The sequence below is a fragment of the Lepidochelys kempii genome, chromosome 11, assembly GCF_965140285.1.
Source record: "Lepidochelys kempii isolate rLepKem1 chromosome 11, rLepKem1.hap1, whole genome shotgun sequence".
Taxonomy (NCBI): domain Eukaryota; kingdom Metazoa; phylum Chordata; order Testudines; family Cheloniidae; genus Lepidochelys; species Lepidochelys kempii.
Window position 1 is genome coordinate 60,962,713 of NC_136390.1, and position 21,192 is coordinate 60,983,904.

At 40.3% G+C, this 21,192-nt stretch overlaps 1 protein-coding gene across 6 annotated transcripts in view; it reads right to left on the bottom strand.

Annotated features, from left to right (window-relative positions):
* Positions 1-21,192, bottom strand: part of RAPH1 (Ras association (RalGDS/AF-6) and pleckstrin homology domains 1) — a 158,994-nt gene that overhangs the window by 32,100 nt on the left and 105,702 nt on the right. For 4 of the 6 annotated variants that reach the window (XM_073306495.2, XM_073306492.2, XM_073306493.2 and 1 more), the window contains 3 exons: positions 11,328-11,402; positions 3,698-3,775; positions 1,057-1,216 (listed from right to left, as the gene is read on the bottom strand). In XM_073306495.2, coding sequence (XP_073162596.2) covers positions 1,057-1,216; positions 3,698-3,775; positions 11,328-11,402 — 313 coding nt within the window. The remainder of the gene's footprint in view (positions 1-1,056; positions 1,217-3,697; positions 3,776-11,327; positions 11,403-21,192) is intronic. The other 2 variants (XM_073306496.2, XM_073306494.2) reach the window with 1 other exon arrangement.

Consider the following 21,192-nt stretch of genomic DNA (forward strand, 5'->3'; position numbering starts at 1 on the left):
TTGGATGAAGATTATCTGGCCCCCCGATTTAGTCCCATTAAGCTGTTTGAGTTTCGCTTCTACCTCCATATCCTCATTCCCATTTGTCATGCTACCATTATCCCTAAAATCCTCTTTAGTCAAAGACTGAGGAAAAGTATTTGTTTAGATATTGGGCCATGCCTAGATTATCCTTGACCTCCACTCCATCCTCAGTTTAGCGGTCCCACTTCTTCTTTCTTTGTTTTCTTCTTATTTATATGGCTATAGAACCTTTTACTATTGGTTTTAATTCCCTTTGCAAGGTCCAACTCTACTTGACTTTTAGCTTGTCTCACTTTATCCCTACATGTTCTGACCTCAGTAAGGTAGCTTTCCTTGCTGATCCCTCCCTTCTTCCACTCCCTGTATGCTTTCTGCTTTTTCTTAATCACCTCTCTGAGATGCTTGCTCATCCAGCTTGGTCTACAACTCCTGCCTATTAATTCTTTCCCCTTTCTTGGGATGCAGGCTTCCAATAGCTTCTGCAGCTTTGATTTAAAATAATTCCAGGCCTCCTCTATTTTTACATCCATAAATTCTTCAATCCAATCACTTCCCTAACTAATTTCCTTAATTTTTGAAAGTCAGCCCTTTTGAAATCAAAAATCCTAGTTGCAGATTTATTTTTGTTAAACCTTCCGTTCAGTTTGAACTATAATTAGCTCATTATCACTTGACCCAAGATTATCCCCTACAACCATTTCTTCTATGAGGTCCTCACTACTCACCAAAACCAAATCTAAAATGGCATCCCCTCTAGTCGGTTCAGCAACTACTTGATGAAGGAATCCATCAGCTATCGCATTTTAAGTGAATACAGGTACAAGATATTAAAGTCAGAAATGGTTGCAGAAATCTAAACATAACCAACAATCAAAACGATGAGAATTTATTCCAACAGAGGTTGATAAACGTTAATAGTTTTATGGAGCAATAATATTTAAATTAGCATGAAGTCCATATGGACAAATGCTAAGTGAACTGATAATACTAAGGTAACAAGTAGGAATCAACATTATCAACATGTTTACTTACCCATTTGTAATTCAGATATGGTTTCTACCAGTGACCAGTCTAAACTGTAGCCACAGTGGGATTTGTCCATCAGATTGTCCAGTACTTGTCTTACTGTCTGTCTCTCATCCACCATCATAGTTTTGGAGCTGTCATCAGACATGTGAACTCTGATTACCAGCTGTGACCAGAAGGGGAAGAACAACAACAGGGATTAATTTCCCAAACATATTTCTTATTGAACCTAGATTACAAAAATAAAGTTTAGCTCATATAGAGTTTATATAAAAATCAATTCCTTCTCCCTTAAAGATGCAAAGAGTCATATTTAATAACTAGATGTTCATTTCAAAGCCCACTTATCAAAAGGTCATGTTCCTTTTGTAAAAGGAAAAAAAAATCTACAATATGTAGTTTTATTTTAGTTATGCATTAAAAAAACAAAAAAACATATTGCCAAAAAAAGAAACAAACTTGTCTTCACACACAGAGGTGCTGACTCAGTGGGTGCTCCGAGGCTGGAGCGCCCATGGGGAAAAATTAGTGGGTGCTCTGCACCCACTGGCAGCCAAGCTCCCTGCCCTGCCCCACCTCAGCACCTCCTCTGAGCACACCAGGTCCCCGCTCCTCCACCTACCTCCCAGCCCTTGCCACCGCCAAACAGCTGTAGCAAGCTCCGGGAGGGAGGAGGGACAAGCGGGAACGTGGCATGCTCAGGGAAGGAGGCAGGGAAGGGGCCGGGCTGGGGATTTGGGGAAGGAGTCGGACTAGGGGCAGGGAGCGGGCGGAGTTGGGGCGGGGACTTTGGGGAAGGGGTTGGAATGGGGGTGGGACCGGAGGCAAAGGGGAGGTCGAGCACCCACCAGCACCAGTAGAAGTCGATGCCTATGTTCACACAAGCTTGTCTCAAGCAACTAGATGCAAGCACAAAGGCCTTGTATAAATTCATATGGAATTTTACTCATTGCTCTTTTAAAAATTGATACAATGATAATTTATTTCCACTGATCTACCAGACACTGAATTTTTCTTAATTACTGTTTTTATTCTTATGAAAAAATAAAAGTATGCAAGGCTAATGTGTTGTTATTAATTGAAAATGATATAAAAGGAGAGTTGTGTATTGCTGCTATTGCTCATATATTTGTATTTTTCATTTCTTTACCATCTAGATTTTCTTAACTAACTTTGTCAAAACCAACAAAAAAGCATATAAACGCATCGACTTTCAGGTTAGACGGGACCATTATGACGATCAAGTCTGACCTCTTGCACATCGCAGGCCACAGAATCTTGCCCACCCTCTCCTGTAACAGATCCATAATCTCTGGCTGAGTTACCGAGGTCCTCAAATCATGATTTAAAGACTTCAAGTTACAGAGAATTCACCGTTTACTCTAGTTTAAACACTCATCTCCAGAGTACAGTATATCCATAGTATTTTAGCATTCCTGTTAAAAAACCCAACACACTTAAAATACATAAATACAGTACATGAAACACAACACAAGTGTCTTTCCAATTATGGTGGGCAATGCAAGCGTCAGCTTTAATTTAAAAATTTAAAAGTCATAAGATTTCTGCCACTTTCTGCATAAATATTAGTCTTTCACTGGTGCGGCAGTCAGACAAAAAAAAAGTTCTCTTAAATTTTCTTTACTTGGAAGGTGTGTGGGGAAAGCAGCACTGTTTTAAAAACTTAACTGCTAATTCCCTGCTGTTTCAGTATTACTTTAAAAAGAGGGCAGTGTCCATATAAAAATTATACCTCAATCTAATCTGTTACCTACACTAATTTAGAAAACCAAAGAATGTTAGAATCTTCTTTCCACCTTTTATGCTATTGCTTACTTTTTTCGCACCTCACAGCTTGCAAAGTTAGAAGAAGTTAGTTGATTTGTTCTGAATTCTCATGCTCTAGCACAATGTTGTAGCATTTGATTTGCAAATATTAAATGTGGAACGCTTAAATATTAACTTTTTCAATGATTTAAAAACACTGGACATCATCCTGTTAATATTAAGATATACAGATTTATTAAACATATCTAAATATTGGCCCTAAATTACTTGACAGTGTCCCTAAGTTTGGAGGCAACGTCTTTACTATCTTTGACATAGCATCAAATACTGTCTGCGTTTTCCACTCACTACTCTTCTGCCTATTATTAACAACTAAAGGAGAGTTTGTATCTTGCAAACTGGAAGTTGGAGAGCCTGATACAAGTATATTGAATGAGAGTCTATAAAGAGGACAAGACAGTTTGAAATACGAGGCTATTGAACGTGCAAAGACAATCGAATAAGGCTGGATCTCTGTTTCAGATGTGAATGCACATTGCCAAAGTCTTTTAAATCTGTATCTGGATGTAGAATAAGCTACTACTTAGAAAAACGTGATGCCACACCATATAGTGTAAGTTCTTGATTAAGCCCTGACTGGAAGAGAGAAGGAATACAATAGTTACTCAAAATTTGAATAACGTAATTACAGATCAGAGAGCAATGTCCCTCAAAAGAAAAACTAAAAACGGGAAAAGAAGTCTTTTTTTATTAAAATAGTTTAAGTGTAATTAACAGAGATGAGCAGAACTGAACCCATATTTTTTGATTCAATAAGGATTACCTAGGAAACATGTAAAATAATATAAATGTAGTTTACCTTTTTCACTTGTGCCTCTTTAATCTTTTCCAAAGCAACCCTGATCTTCTCAGCTTTCAGTTTAGCAGCCTGCTCTTCCTGTGGGGACACAGCATACCAGTTAAACAAACGTCAGGACTTCAAAGCTTCTAATTATGAGGTTACCATAGGGTAGAATTTGAGAAGGAATACTAGTTCCCCCACTAGCAACAACCTCTAGTGTGGAAATTAAAGGAACAATCATTGATGCTGAAAAAAACGACTATGTTTAAGATGCAAAGACTTCCTGTATCTGTCTGATGTACACACAGATCAGACCCTGTGGTTCTGAAGACAGAACACAATTGTTTTTCTGCACTTTGCCAGCCAATATTGCATTGTTCCTTTGCATTCTACTTTTTTTCTTTTGCATCCATCAATTACTGAATGCTTTAATTTGCCAAAGATTTACAATGACAGTCCCAGCTCATACCATATCTGCCAACGGTACAATTAAACACATCCAATAGATTTTCAGTTTATTAAAGTTAACATCACAATGAGAGATACCATAGCTTACTGTTACAGACACTTCCATTAAATGGCATTCCACGCTATTCCAGTCTGTTTAGGAAGCTTTTGGCATGTTAAACCAGTTGACAATAGCTCAACACTTGCACACTACACCTTTCATCCATGCTCCATACTATGTTTTTCCTCATTTAAAAAAAAGTGTCCAAATCACCAAATGTAAGAAGTTAAACCTCCTTCTTTGATACTCTTCCTTTTAAAAATCTAAGTTTGTTACAATTTAAAGCACATTAAAAGTCCAAAGAATTTGAATCCATTCTAGCTCTGAATTGCTTTTCATAAAGAAACCGGTATACTGCAACATTACTAATACTTACTTTCAATCTCCAGCAATCAGCCTATAATATTACTATTGCAATAGAGTTGAAGTGATCTGCTGAAACAAGAAGCCACTTCTGCAGAACCTCTGCATGCAGGATTCAAATTTCAGAATTCTAAGATTTGGATTACTGTCGCGTGAAGTGTCTAAGAAGCACATAAACCACCTTGTAGAACTCAATTAGACAGCCACACAATTAAAAATACTTCTGTCAGTCCCCTTCAAAAAAAGAATGCTTTCAGAGCAGAAGTAGCACAGTTCCTCACAATGATGGAAAGACAGCCCCAGCTACAGTGCTTAACTCTTTATCATTTCATTCTACAAATAAAATCCCTAAACTGCTTTTCTATTACACTGTTTGGATGAAGTTGCCCTTTATTTAATGACAAAGATTCGTCCATCTTCAAATATGTGCAGAACTTCACTAGAAGTAACACTGTTACTGGCATTTTTCACTTCTGTGAAGCCATTGTTGTTATTCTCATCCTCCGGAGTGGCTCCTTCCTAGGCTACTTTGTCTTACTCCTACTTAGCCACTTTTGTCCCCTCATTCTCAGACTGTACTTCTATACTACACAGTGGAGATGGCAACAGCTGTGGAGGGGTATAGACTTGCTTGTGAGAAACATAATCTTTTTCAATAAGAGGAGCCAATAAGCTGACAAGAGCAGTAATAATTGGGGTTTGAAACATTATCTGAAAACTCAATTAGGCAAAGAACAACGCTTTTTATTAGGCTAGTGAGAGACTCATTTTAATTGATCATAAAGATGGTATCACATAACTAGGAAAGGTTATACTAGAATATATGGTTTAGAAAAAAGAACAAAACAAAACAATCAGTAAGATATCTGAAAAGATTTTTTTAACTTTAACCAAAAACATACAATTTCAGAATTTTAGAGTATTCATCCTACCTCTTAGTCCAGGTTGTTTTCATCCACAAAACACTTGTTATCCAAAAGCAAAGAAAAGCTCTATTAAGATTTTTTTTATTTTATTTAGAAGGGTAAGGTTCTACAACTAATCATTTTATGCTCTGGGCTGCTCCTGAAGTCAATAAGAGCAAGATGCACCCTTTATATATTTTTGAGACCAATTTTGAGAAACTGAGCAATTTCTGGCTTTTAAAGTGGTATCTATGACCTCAATCATAAACCTTTATTCCTGTACAGAGGCTGCGAACATGTTCAGTTTGGCTTTTTACATAAGTCATGGGGCCCAATTTTCCATGCCACTGCATGTTGTACGTGTGCACGTGAATATACAACTATCAAAAAGGTACCATTTTACACCCGCTTTGCACAGGTGCATGTGACTACACAAAGAGCAAGGCTTTGGAGAATCAGGCCTCATGGCTCTAATACACCTGTGCCAATGCACCGTAATTATCTTTTCTGATACTCTAGTCTTAAATGATTCCTTAGCAGAGAACCATCATAGATTATGTGGTGGTTTTATGATAAACATGTTTAAGTACGTGCTGTTTCTATTACCAAATTAATTTTCATTTGAAACTTTAAGGATTGAAACAGGATTGGCTCCAGAGATGAAACAATAGCCTATAATCACAGAAATGTTGGACTGGAAGGGACCTCAATAGGTCATCTAGTCCAGTACCCTGCACTGAGGTAGGACTAAGTATTATGTAGACCATCCTGACAGGTGTTTATCTACTCTGGTTTTAAAAACCTCCAATGATGGAGAGCCCACAACCTCCCTAGATAATTTGTTCCAGTGCTTAACTACCCTTACAGTTAGGAAGTTTTTCCTAATGTCTAACCTAAATCTCTCTCGCTGCAATTTAAACCAGTTACTTCTTGTCCTGTTCTCAATGGTTAAGGAGAACAATTATCTGACTTAGTCCTCATCTTCAAAGAAAACCTGCACAATACTTTCAAAAGAAGAGTCTGGGAGCTTGAATTCATTACTCTGCAATACACTAAAAATCATAGACTCAACAGAGCCACTGAATTTATGGCTTATTACAACAATTTGTACCCCACTAGCCCCTCCCCCTTTTTGTCCTATGACTGGAGGGGCGTTAATGTGTCACTCTACCTTGAATGGGCACTTACGCTATGTGCTAACTACTTATGCTAAACAATCTGCTCCACCTTGCATTTTGCCGTGAGGCTGGGAGTACCTTTCCTAGATCTGAAGAGGAGACAGGGCAGATTCTTGTGGAACTCCACTCGATATGCTCTTCCAGCTTGATTTTGAACCAATGATAACTACTCTACTGAGTACGCCTTTTCCAACCAGCTGTGCACCCATCTTATAAGTAAGTTTGTCTAAGCTATATTTCTCTAGTTTGTTTATGAGAAGGTCATGCGAGACAGTATCAATAGCCTTACTAGAGTAGAGAGATATCACATCTACTGCTATTCCCAGGACTCCCGCCCTCCACAAGGCTTCTTACCCTGTCAAAGAAGGATATTAGGCTGGTTTGACATGAGTTGTTCTTGACAAATCCATGTTCATGATTCCTTACTGCAATACTTTTAACTTTTAGACTAAAACTATTAGAAATTTAAAAAATTCTAGAATTATAATTTCCCTAAAAAAGATCTTATTTACAAGCAGCAAATGCTAAAGATTAAAATTCATGTATAAGAAAAATCAAAGCAAAACTAAAAATGTGATTTTAAAAAAAAATAGTTATGACTGTTCTTTAGGTATTAAACAGAGCTTTTCTTTTAAACTAACTGACATGCCAAGAATAGTTCAGCAGATTTGGCAGGTAATGCTTCATTGATGCAAGATGGGGAATTATGTATTGTCATGACTTTTTCCCCAAAAGTACAATTGGATTATGATTTTTTTTTAGAAGTATGATTGGATTAAAGTTGATATTTTTCAAAGTTTGCTACACTCTAATCAATCTGCCTCTTTCCCCCTTCCAAGCCAAACAAAGCATAAAACAACAACAAACCTTGACACAAGGAACAAAGAGGATTAACAAACAAGAAGCCAATGCAACCAGACAGTGTACTGAGCTAATTACATTTCTCATTCCATGTGAGATATATTTTCATGAGAAGACAGACAGGTGACAGTAATATCTGAATACAGTAATTTGAATACACTGCAAGCCATTCAACCACAAACTGACAACTGTTGTACACAACTGTCTACATTTTAGAAATATGACATACTAATCAATCTAATCACATCTAGCATTAGCAACTCATTTCCCCTGCAATGGTAAACAAAACTAAAATATGAACTTGAAATAGCTTAGAACCCTTTGGAATTGGAAATAGCAGTACAACTTACTAAGGTTCTAGAAGCAGTGTGACTACTCTAGTGAACAGTTACCCATGCGAGCAAGTATTTGTAGGTTGAGGCCTAAAAGAAGTTTACTCCAAGCAACGAATCTTGTTGAAATTACATCTAATTACAGAAGAATATCACTAATTTTCACATCACAAACACAGAATCCCAATAGTTCTAAAAAAAAAAAAAATAAAAAATCAGCTTTGCTGTACTTCTCAAAGGAATAATAGCTACAGTGATATCTTATTAATACAAAACATATTGGCATGTAGTGAATAGAAATAGATATAAAACTAAGCTACACTGTGATACAGTGTTCTTGAATAATTAAATTTTGTTAGTTTTCTTGTTTATTTTCAAAACTGGCAACCTGCAGCGATTCTCTCAATAAGTGAATTTCAACTGCATCTGAATATTACTGTTATAAAAAAAAAACCTATGTTAATGCAATTTTTTAAAGTAGCACAGTTAAAACTGAAAAAGACCCCAAGAAATCAAAAGTTAAAAGGTTCCTTTAGTAATGCTAACCATGGCCACATTATACCTATATATTTCATAATTCCTTGTTAAATTTGTACTTAAATATGGTCTGTGTTTTAAACACAAAAGATGTAGGCTGTGCATTGTGAGTTAATGTTACTCTAAGAACCTTACCTTTTGCATTTCTTGACGTCTTACATTTTATTGTACATGAATGTAGTTTTTTGCAGTTGACTTCCTTATATCTGGAGGGTTTTTTAAAGAAAAACTTATCTGTATTTAATAAAGCTAGCAATTAAGCGGTACTATTTAAGCTATGAAGTTCACACTTCATTTAAGTGAATGTGGTAGACATGATTTCATAAAACATGAAATGGGATCCAGTAAATGTTTTTAGTTTAATATTTGAAAGTTTTCTCCAGAAAGTTTCTCTTTAAAGGATGTGCAAGCAAGAAATCATAATCAAATGCACTTTGGCAATATTAATCTGTATATAAAAATTTCCCAGCCAAAAAAAATTACAATTTAAAAGGTAGCTTGATGATGATTTTAAATCGATTGCTTTATCTAAAACTAGATAACGTTACTCAGTGGGATAAACACTTTTCATGCACATTTTCATTTGATGCTGTGGCAACTGTGTACACATCAACACCCTCCTAGTATACAATCCACCAGAAGCAGGAAGAACATGAGGAAAGACATGAAACTGGGAAAGGGGGGGTGGGGAGGGGGAGAGGCACATTCATGGTTTCTGTCCATGCCACCACATTTGTTAATTCTCATGCATCCAAACCTCTAAAGGGGTTTTAAAAAGGTAAAAGAGGAGAGGACTGGGAAAGAGCAGAAAAATTACTTTTGTTCTGGGCTGCTGTTAAAGCTCCTTTACTACAGAGCAGCTGGAATAAATTTCCTTAGGAAAACAGAGAGCTGCTGGCCAGTTAAAAAAAAGTGTTAACACAAGTACAGCTGACTAGAAAAAACAGTAGTTCTAAAGCAGGGGTGGGCAAAGTTTTTGGCCTGAGGGCCACACTGGGGAATAGAAATTGTACGGCGGGCCATGAACGCTCACAAAACTGGGGTTGGGGTGCGGGAGGGGGTGAGGGCTCTAGTTGGGGATGAGGGCTCTGGGGTGCAGGAGGGTGCTCTGGGCTGGGATCGTGGGGTTTGGAGAGCAGGAGGGGAATGAGGGCTGGTGCAGGGCGTTGGAGCGTGGGGAAAGGCTCAGGGGTGCAGGCTCAGAGCAGTGCTTACCTCAAGTGGCTTCCAGAAGCAGCAGCATGTTCCTTCTCCGGCTCCTATGTGGAAGTGCGGCCAGGCGGCTCCGCACACTGCCCCATCTGCAGGCACTGCCCATGCAGCTCCCATTGGAGTGGCAGAAGGGGCCATTGGAGCACACAGGAGCCGGAGCGGGGCCATGCTGCAGCTTCTGGGAGCTACGTGGAGTGGCCCCCGACCCAGCACCCCGGCTGGAGTGCTGGAGCAGGGCCGAGCCGCGTGGTGAGGCCCGCGACCCAGCACCCCGGCTGCAGTGCTGGAGCAGCCCTCAACCCAGCGCCCCGGCTGGAGCGGGACAAAGCCACGTGGTGTGGCCCCCTACCCAGCATCCCAGCCGGAACAGGGCTGAGCCACAGGGTGCAGCCTTGAACCCAGTGCTCTGGGGCAAGCCCCAGATCCTGCTCTCCAGCAGGAGCTTGCAGGCCAGCTTAAAACGGCCTGTGGACCATTGTTTGCCTATCCCTGTTCTAAAGTATAATTGGCAAATACAGCCTTAGCCTACCTATTTAGCAAATATGCCCTTGTTGCTTTACTATATCGGCATAATCTATATATAGTCCTTATCTTCCGGATTTGCCCCAGCTTCTCCCTAGGAGCACTTAAATTTTTTTTTTTTTTTAAATAATCAACGAAATGGTACATAGAAGGTGGACAACAGTGAAGTCGGACTCCTGATAGAATGGATGTGCAAGTCTCTCTACAACACAAAACTACACAGTTTTCCGCATACCATCTGGTCATCACTGAATAGAATCAGAGTCCGTACCCTTCATCTCCTCTGGTATAACTACAGGGGGTACAGTAATTATGATTCCCAACATAACGAACAGTGCCAGGAAGTGGACAGCAATATATTAAAATGCGAGGCGTGCTCTTGGGGTGTTACTGAATCATAGAATCATAGAATATCAGGGTTGGAAGGGACCCCAGAAGGTCATCTAGTCCAACCCCCTGCTCAAAGCAGGACCAATTCCCAGTTAAATCATCCCAGCCAGGGCTTTGTCAAGCCTGACCTTAAAAACCTCTAAGGAAGGAGATTCTACCACCTCCCTAGGTAACGCATTCCAGTGTTTCACCACCCTCTTAGTGAAAAAGTTTTTCCTAATATCCAATCTAAACCTCCCCCACTGCAACTTGACTCTTTTTCCATGCTACAGAAATAATTTAGGAGTTATCCATAACAGGCTTCTGAGTATCTTGTTTTACACTAGGGTGTTTTTTCCAGATTACACCAAGTAAGAGCACTCAAAATAGAAAATTTATCCTTTCTTTCAGTATGAAGACAAACTGTTGCTAGTAATTAATTCATTTGAAGAATGTTATTGTTTTCTGGCAGTATGAGAAAAAGCGTCCATGTGCTTCCCACAGCTTGATTTTTATACCTGTAAAGGGGAGGAGAACAGAAGAGCTTTCAGACTCCACAGACTTTTGACTCCACTTGACTTTTTTAGCCAAGGATGCTAAGATGAATACTACATGCTCTCCGAGAACTTGGAATCTTTGATGGATATTTGCAGTAACTTAACAGAGTATATTTAAAATGAGACAGCCTTTAAAAACAGCCTGACAAGAGGAAAAGTGACTCTAGTAAATGTAACAGGTTGGGGAGAAGGGGAGGGGCGTGAGTGAGGGAGGGGTGAGCATCAAACTTATAAACTCAGAAGTGGGAGGTGCATTCTATCAACAAGGAAAAAGTCACATGCAGGTGGAAAGAAGATGCATCACCTTGGTCAGCAAATGAGAAGGCTTTCCTGCAATGTTTCTCAGAAGAAGGGATGTTTCCCTGTCCAGATAGGAGTGCTTGTGCAGAAAGAAAGAAAGAGAGAGAGAAAGAAAATAAGTCAAAGGAAATCAGTGCAGTAATTTTATAGTGTGTTGATTATAGTAGACAAGCAGAGTTTAAGCAAACACTTAAAAACCTTCCGCACTTAACTTCCCCACGCAAACTCCTCCCATCCATAAAACTCTAACCATCTCTAGACAATGAATTTCAGAAACACTTGACAGAAAGCAAAGGTTTAATAAGCAGCTGTGCTAGTAAAAGACACCATCTTTCCTTTCACCTGTTTTTCAATGGCATAACAATTATAAAATACACTTAAAGAAAATTTTTTCTTACCTGTTACTGATTTCTTTTCTACAAGTTACTGCCTAGGATTTTCAAAATTACCTAAGTGACTTAGGAGCATGAGTAAAGGGATTTACATTACTAAGTCACTTAGACACTTTTAAAAATCCTACCCACATCATGCAAATCCTATACAACTGGGCTTGCTGCTTCTGCTGTGCAGAGATGAAGACAGCATAGAACTGTCAGTCATGGAACCAGGACATGCTGGTCAAGCTTTGTACCCTGGCTCGTTTTCCCAAGAAGAGGACTTCCAAAACTGCAGAAAAAAACCTTACCATAATGAGAGTAACTGATAATCCTGAACTATGGCCAACAAATTAAACTTTCCATGTACTGATATTCTCTCTCTCTCAATACAGTCCCCAGAAGGATGGGTCAGATTGCCAAATATCTCACAAGTGAGAAATTCACATATAAACCAAGTTTTCTCTCTCCTACAAGAGTTTGTCTGACAACCATCCACATTTGGGAAGTGACCAAGGGTTAACATTTCCCAGATGAGAGAGCAGATCAAAGACAAAATATGACTCCCTCCTGAACATCTTATGCCAGTAAGACAAAAGTAACGTGAAGTGTAAGATCTGAAGTCCTTTTCTTCAGGTTTTACAGCTGTTAAAGCATGGCTTTCCTTCTTGGGCAGCTATTCCACCAGTAAATTTGACAGAAGCCAAATTCTGCCTGAGGTGGGAGTCTTTGTTCCATGGGTGTTAAATGGCCAAGAATTTAAATTATACATAAACTGTATCAGCCACACGGGAAGGATATTTTCTTGAGAACTGACTTGACGACCTTCTCTCAAGTCATTCCTGAGAGGTTACTACAATGTGACATTATTGCTCTGGAATAACATGTACAGAGAATAAAGATCTGGAAATAGAGGATTCAGTGTTTCTCTTTGGCGAGATGTCAGTTACTAATCCTAGGGTAAGTAAGGGTAAGAAAGAAATCCCCCTTTGAGCGTTTCATTGGGAAAATGAGAGCTGTTTTAAAACATGTTAGCTAATTCATTAGCATATTTTCAACCACCAAGGATGCGCCCTAATGCTTAAAAACACACTAGTCATGAACAACCAAGTCCTTGTGTAGACCAGGATTTAAACATGTGTTAGCTAACAAATTCTAATATATTTGAAAAATGGAGTGTAGATACAGTACTGTGTAACTTAACCCACGCTAAGTTGGTCAAAGTAAAGTCTAGACTCACTTCAAGCTTTAATTCAGCCTGTCACATGTTAAGTTACAAAGTGGCTGTCTAAACCAGACTTTTCAAACACATTAGTTAGTACGTGTTAGCTAGCACATCCTACGGATCACACCTTCTATGACCATGGCCACCTAATAACTTTTTCAATATCATGGCCTTTACCCATGAGATGCTAAGTGATGTTTAAGAAGTGATAACATTTTAAAAACAACTAATTTTTTCAGTCTAGACAAGCCTGATTGTGGATACTGTATCCTTGTCAAGGAACACAATGCTTTGTTTAAAATGAAAGTATGAGTAAAGAAGAAGTTACTCACCTTGTGCAGTAATGATGTTTCTTTGAGATGTGTCCCTCTAGAGGTGCTTCATTGTGTGGGTGCTCCACTGTAGGTGTGCTTGCATCCGTGCACTGCTGATTGGAGACCTTTGATCGCAGTATCCATTAGGCCAGCACATGTGCTGTTTTTCCTCGTGCTGTACCACGAGGCTAGCCAGCGTGCATGAGCTACCCCCATCAGTTCCTTCTCTACCACAGACTCATTGACAAGAACTCCGAAGTAGAGGGGAGGAGGTACATTGCAGAGCACCCACAGAGACGCACATCACAAAGAATCAACGTTATTGCACAAGGTGAGTAACTTATTCTACGTGTAGCGTCCCTATAGATGACTCCTGAGCAGTATCTCTTCTGGAGGTCTGTGACTTTTGAGTTGGGTCAGTTACAGATGACAGTACTGTGGAGACGAAGATAGCATTAGAGGCGAAGTCCACCATGATCGCATAATTTTCTGCGAAGGTGTGAACTGATGCCCAGGTCCCCGCTGTACAGATTTCTGAGATAGGGACATTCTTGAAGAAGGTGATGTATGAGAAGATCAATCTTGTGGAGTGTGTACGAATAGTATTTGGAAGGCTCATATTGCAAACTTGGTAGCAGTGTCTGATGAAGTTCAAGATCCACTTGGAGAGTCCTTGGGCTGATATTGCTGAACCCTTGGATCTTTCCTCAAAATTGCCTAGAGGATTTTCCTGAAAATCTTTATCCTGTCCAAGTAGGCGGCTAGGGCTCTCCTGACATCTAGAGCATGTAATATAGCCTCTTTGTTGTCATGGTGAGGCTTGGGTAGAAGGTGAAGATTGGTTCCTGTGAATAATTGGTTCATGTGAAACGGGGAGGTTACTTTAGAAATGAATTTTGGATGTGGCCTAAGCGTAACCTTGGCCTGAAAGAATACCATGTGGGGGGATGTGCCATCAGAGCTGCTATTTCTCCTGGCTGAGGTAATCGCGATCAGGCAGGCTGTTTTCACTGAGAGGTATGTAAGCAAACAGGTGGCCAGGGGTTCGAAGGGAGGCCTGGTCAATCCTTTCAGTACCAGGTTTAAGTCCCATGTCCAAGTAGGAAGTTGAGGTTGCGGGAAGAGGTTTACTATGCCCTTGAGGAACCTTTTGGTGGTCGGGTGTGACAGCACTGAGTATCCCTCTACTGGTTGGTGGAAGGCTGTTATAGCTGCTAGGTGAACTCAGAGAGCTTAGAGATAGACTATGCACTGGCCCAAAAAGGGACTAAGATATGTGGAAGAGTCACGGATGTCAGGGAGATTTGTTGGGAAGTACACCAAATTCGAAACCTGCACCATTTTTGCAGGTAGGTACGTCGTGTCAAGGACTTTCTGCTGCGCAGTAATACCTCATATACTTCCTTTGAACAGGAGCTGTCTAGATGTTCGAACCAAGAAGGAAACATTCCATGAAGCGGAGAACCCCCACGCTGGCATGTAGGGTATATCCTCTGAACTGGGAGAGGAGGTACGGAGTGTGACAGGTAAGGGTACTAAGTCTGTCTCGGCCAAGTAGGAGTGATCAGAATGACGTGAGCTCCGTCTTTTTATTTTCAGCAAGACCTTCGATAGTAGGGGAAAAGGAGGAAAGACATAAAGAAGGTCTCCATCTCAGCAGAGAAGGAGAGCATTGTCTAGGGAGCAGTAGCGTGGACATATTTTGTTCAGGTAAGTGGTGAACAAGTCTGTGGTCAGTGGCGGCTGAATAGATTGTGAAGTTCTACTGGGTCTAGCTCCCACTCATGGTTGTGTGGGAATTTGCAACAGACTGTCCGCTATTGAGTTTTGTGTGCCTGGGAGGTAGGCCGCTGACAGTGTAACACCACTTCCAAGGTGACCTGGCTCCCCCTTGTCGATTGTCTGTTAGGACTCTCTTGTGTAATACTTTGATCAGTAGGAGGAAATAGGTGCCAGTCTTCCTGACTGCCTTTAGCTCGAGGTGGTTGATGTGAAGGGATATCTCCATGGGTGACCATTTGTCTTGTGTTGCAATGCCAGTTAGATGCGCACCCTACCCTATGAGCAATACATCAGTGGTAAGACGTTTGAGAGGCATGGTGTCGATATGCAGCCCAAGGATCCCAGTATGGACACTGGCGTGGTAATAGCACAGAGGTCAGTGGTGGTGCCCAGGGGTGGCTGTACCGAGGTGGTGGTGGTGGTGGGGCTATCTGAGGGTATGCTCAAGGACCCTGTTCATACTGGACACTGTAAGGAGCCTGGAAGGAGTACTGTGATTCTACAGCCTCAGGTTTGTTATCTGAGCCTTCACTAGAGAGTGGGAGGGGTATGTGTGATACATGAAGGTCCCTGGAGCGTCTGAATTCCAGCAGTGCTGACTGACTTGATGCTGCTGGCGGTACCATGGAAGATGAAGATCTTGTCCATACTGGATGCTCTGGTGCCAAATGAGGTGTCGATGATAGTCCCGATGTTAAATTACTTACCGGTAATACCTTCTTAGAGGAGTGCTTACTCCTGTCCTTGTCCCTCAGTGCCATTGACTTGGTGCCCGTGCCCATCGGGTCTGTAGGCTTGTCAAAGATACGTGCCTCTGAGGACTTCTGTGAGCCATAGATACCAGAGAGAGGGTCTCGGTGCCGGCAGTACCGAGGATACCAAGAATACCAGAGTGTTTGTGGCTCTCTTAGGGCTCACTGTGGGGATTTTCTGCTCTTTTTTGATGATTTGTGAAAGGAATCAGTGACTTGTTTCTTCGCCCCACAGCCTTTATATGTTGAGGGCTCTGGGGAAGACTCATATCTTCCAGGTGACTCATGGTGCGGGTCCAGAGAGGGTGGGAAAGCCACCTGCACGAAGATAATTTTCTGTCTGAGCTCTCTATCCTTATGAGACTGGGGCCTCAAAGATCACACTTTTATTGAATGTGACCTTCCCTGAGGCAGCGAATGCACTGGGCATGCTTGTCTGCAACAAGAATCGCCTCTTTGCAAGAGAGGCACCTCTTGAAGCTTGGTAAGCTGGGCAGACCACACTGAGGGAAGGGTCCGCAACAAGGAAAAAAGTTTTTTGTTTTTTTTTAAAGGGGGGAAAAAAGAAAGAAAAAACTACAGCTAGAACTACAACTAAGAACTAGGAGGCTAGCGAACTACAGAAATACAAATCAAAAGTAATGGTCCTAATGGACTGGGAACAGTTCCGTCTCTAGTCAGGGGTGGTTGAGAAGGAACTGAGGGGGAACTAGCCCACAGGCGCTGACTAGCCTCTTGGCGCAAAATAAGGAGAGACGCACATGTGTGAGCCTAACGGACACTACTACCAAAGTTCTCCAATCAGCAGCGCAGGGACACAACCACAACTACAGAGTACCCCCCACAGGGACACTACTTGCAGAACAAGTTAGCTTAACTTGAGTTAAGAAGCTTAACTCTAAGGATGTTGTAAAATGTAAATAAAGACTTGCCTGCAAAGTTTCCTGCCCTTCCTAGGAACTTCTGCTCAGCAAGAATAGAATGTATCATACTGTCTTATCAAGAGACTTTACTGAATTCTTTGGTGAATAAATGGGGGAAATACTTCCTATTCAGCTTGGCTAGGTCAGGGTGGAGCTCAAGGGTGTCTATAACATTTCTCAATATAGGGTCAAAGAATTCTGTTTGAATAAGCTCCTCACTATTGTCCTTGTTGGATTTAATGGATTCCAGCTCGCCCTTTCTTTTGCGATGCACTCTCATTGCTAGAGAGAATGCTTTTCTAGGGCTGTTTACCCTTAGCCTTCTTGGATATCGACGACACAGACAGGTGGGAGTTGGGACCTCACTCTCCCCCCAGGAGGTAGCGCTGTTTCTTGGAAGGAATTTTTGACACAAGGCTGTTAATAGCACCTTGCAGGAGACATCTCTTGTCTGCCCTTCTTCCCCACATTGGCCATTTCGCCTGCTGTGTGTGTATTGGAGTGGGGGTCGGGAACATATGCTCACAGTAAGGCAAAAAGAAGCCCAAATGTCTCAGGCCACAGAGAAACAAGAAAAGAAAGTTTAGCTGAAAAGGGTACCACTGGAGTTGTGTGTGTTTGATTAGCTGAAAATAGAGCAATAGGCCAGCAGTAACAGGAGCTTGCTCTGGAGCACAATGGTTGAGCTGTGGGAAATTGTAGCCAGGGTCTATGGCTCAAGGGGTTCCTCGCCTCCATTACGGATTAATTTTGGGGAGGATTGCCAGACAGACATTCTTATAAGAGAAAAGAAGAATATTTTGCTGGTTATATGAGTGTTATCAACTATTAATTTCAATGAGAGTTGAGGGAGCTCAATATCTTTCAAGATTGAGCCCTAGCAGCACAATTATTCTGTTAGCAATCATAGCAGGTATCATCCAGCATAAGTACAGTAGAATCTTTCACAGAGAAGGGGAATTCTGTTCCGTCCAGAAAAGTAGATGTATCCTATATACACACACACACACCTTAAAAATCAGTGCTGGTACACGGAAGTGTAAATTTGCTCAGGGGGCATTCTCCCTGCTAAGGTAGCATGTGTGTTTAAAATAAGTTTATTTTATGGCTGGAACTCCAAATGCACATCCTCCAGCGAACCTGGCCACACCATAATCAACACATGCTATCTGGCCTGCGCTGGTCCTCTACAGCCACCCACTTTATCTCAAGGGGGCTTTGCAGTCTCTGTACTGCTGCAATCTTCTTCCGAACAGTAGGTTTTTCATCTCAGGGGAAATAAACTGGCCTAATCCCTAGATAAATTTGGCCCTTTTCACTCGTTTGTTCAACCACAAGGAATAGGGAGCCTTGGATAAAGGATGATAGTTTAATGGTTCATTTAGTTGTCCGCATTAGGTATAAGCCCAGTTCCCAAAGAGATAGAAATTTGCAACCCTTTGAACCAATGGTTAGTGGGTTAACAAGCTGGCATAATTAAAAACAGGCTTTTACAAAACAAAAGCATTTCCTTCACATATGTGCATAAGAACCGTTTTTACTACAGGATTGCTTGTGAGGGGCTGGACCTAGGTATTTTTGTCTATAGTATCTGTTCAAGAAAAAGCCAAATGAAGAACTAAGTGGATTTTGTTCCCATTGCTTTCCTGATCTGCAGCAAAAATTAAAATACAGACATTCCTTGAAAAGGAGGTACCTAGAAAGCAGTAATAATGAGTTTGATTGGACTGATTCTGGCAATCAAAGTCTGAGCTAGCAAATCGATGGCACTTAAACTGCCAATATGAATTTGAGCTGCAATGACATGCCAAAGGGCAAGAAGGGTATAGTCCTTCTTTGAAAATCTATGGTGACCCTAGTTCTGGAATACTATATTTACTTTTGGGCACCTCAAATTCAAAAACATGTAGGGAAGTTAGAGGGTGTATGGATAAGAGCAACAAAAGTGATTAAACCAGTTGGAAAGATCGATTTATGAGATTTAAAAGAATACATTATAGCTTGGCAAAGCAACAACTATGTGTGACTATAACATTCTTCAAATACTTGAAATGAATAAATACCAGAGAGAGAGGAATAATTTAGGGTGGTCCATTGGAGTATTAGGCACGAGAAAATAACTAAGAAAAGGATTAGTTACAAGGTTATTTTTGTTCCATTTTATGGGGCAAACTTAGTCTGCACTTTAAAACCACTTAAAATCTATCTAATACAGAAAACCATTTAATTCAACTATCAATCTCAAAACTTTTGAGATTGATATTTGTTAAGTTATGGAATAACCTTCCAGAAGCAGTAATGGAAACCTCATTGCTTGAAACATTTCAAGACTGACTGGATACAAAGCAATAAAAATTTACTATAGCAACAATTCTGCATTGGCCCCCAGGGATGGACCAGTTGACTCATTATCAAATTTTTCCTCTCTAAATTCTATGAGTCTATGCTACAAAAATGCAGGTCAATATTTTGACCTTACAAACCCTTGACACATATTATCCTTTTAAGTATAATCCTAAATGAATGTACATTTTCCTAGGTACAATTTACATCTAGAAATAGCATTGACATAAAATTCAGAAACCTAGATAGGAGTTATGGCATACACATAAAAATAAAATTTGCTACTCCAAAAGGGGTGAGTAAAATCTTTTCATGGTAACTCTTCCGTATTTCCAAATCTTTAATAAATTTAATACATCTGGATTATCAGATATTTCTGTCCTTTGCCAAACCAACTTTAACTTAATACGTTAGAACAAGTAGAAGGCAGCCAGTGGAAGTAAATTCTACCTGACTGCTTTTAGAGTCTAAAAATTATATTTAGACAAAATAGTAAAAAAGACACAATATAGTATTCCTTAATGTAACCATATTTAGTGTTTGCCAGGTGGCCAATAAAATCCTGTGTTCCACTACATTTTTTTCCTGCTGTGATAGTTGATTCATAGCATCGACGGCCAATCAGTTTCCCATAACTAAAAGACATTTTCTACTGTTTGTCCAATAAAAAAAGCACACTTCTTTCCCTTAAGGGTGAGGTCTGTAATACTGCAATCAGGTAGCATACCATTGGACACTAAAAATTAAAAAGGCTTGAAACAGTCTTTGAGATGATTAAGAAAAATGGTTAATTTAAAGACAACCCCCTACCTCCCTGCAACATTTATCCTCCCATTAAAATAAAGAATAGAGCACGGTTAGGAGAAAAGGGTCCTTCTAGCAGGGGAGTAAGGGAGCGAAAGTACTGCATTAGAAGACATTCCATTCTACTTTAGTTATGCCATTTGCACAGCTATATCTAGAATACTCAAATAATTAATGTTTTCCAGTCAATACATACATGACTTATGCACATATATGTAATCAAGACCAAGTCAAGCAGAGTGTCCGTAGAGTTTGCTAAATAGGTAAAATGATCAGATATTTCTAGCCCAGCTTTTCACAAAGTATTTATTCAAGCCAAAAATTGTACACACATTGTACACATGGGTAGAATCCCTCTACTTGATTTATTTATAGGGAAACATTCTGAAACACCATCTTTTCTTTAAAGACATCTGATCTTGACTTTACTTGGACTGAATTTTCTTAACCTCTCTTTCCCAAGTTCTTTTATAAAATAAAGCTATTAAATCCTACATGCAATGGAAAGAGTGGGAAAGTTCTTGAAGAACTTCATCCTGCTGATGCACTAGACGAAACTCATAAAATTAGCTATTTGCAAATATTCAAATACTCCATGTTTTCAAATATTCCATGCTTTCAGTGAAGCAGTTTTAGAGAGTCAGCAAACTCTTATGTCAACTACTATACACCATAAAGGTGTAAGTAGGTGAACTAGCTTCTGTGAACAATGTGGGAGATTACTGCATTATTTTTATAAAATGTGTGACTCAGTTTAGTTGTTCAGTCTTGTGCTGCTTGTTACCTGATCTCAACAGGTTAACTTCTTTTCAGAGACACCCACTGGGAGTGAGGAATGGGTGATCAATGCACCAGTGGGTGTCAATTTGCCATACCGGGGTTGAGTGAAAGGACTATCGAGACATATTGGCATGTGAATAAATCCACCTGGGCAATACAATAGTTATGTTAAAGAGGTGGACAAATCAAAAAGACTGGTTCTACAAGTTAGCTGGCTGGCAACTAAGCAATGGGTCATCTGGTGGAGGACTTACATCGCCTGACAAGGTTAATCCAGAAGTCACCTAAGGAAGGGAACTGAAAGTTATAAGAGACAGGGTCATAACGCAGAGGTCATACAGATTCCATGATTTGGAAGCCATGTGCAGAAGAGAGGAAGGATCCTGGATACCTTAGACTCTGACCAAATCTCAAAGAACGCTCAAGAGCAGTGAGGAAATGAGGCAGGGAGTGGTTTTATTGTTTTTTCTGGTTCTGTGTATTTCTTGTGCTGTCTAAACTAATGAATGTTTGCTTTTGAAATCCCGTTGCAAAGTCTATTTGCTTCAACTATCCAATGTCCTTGAAGAGGT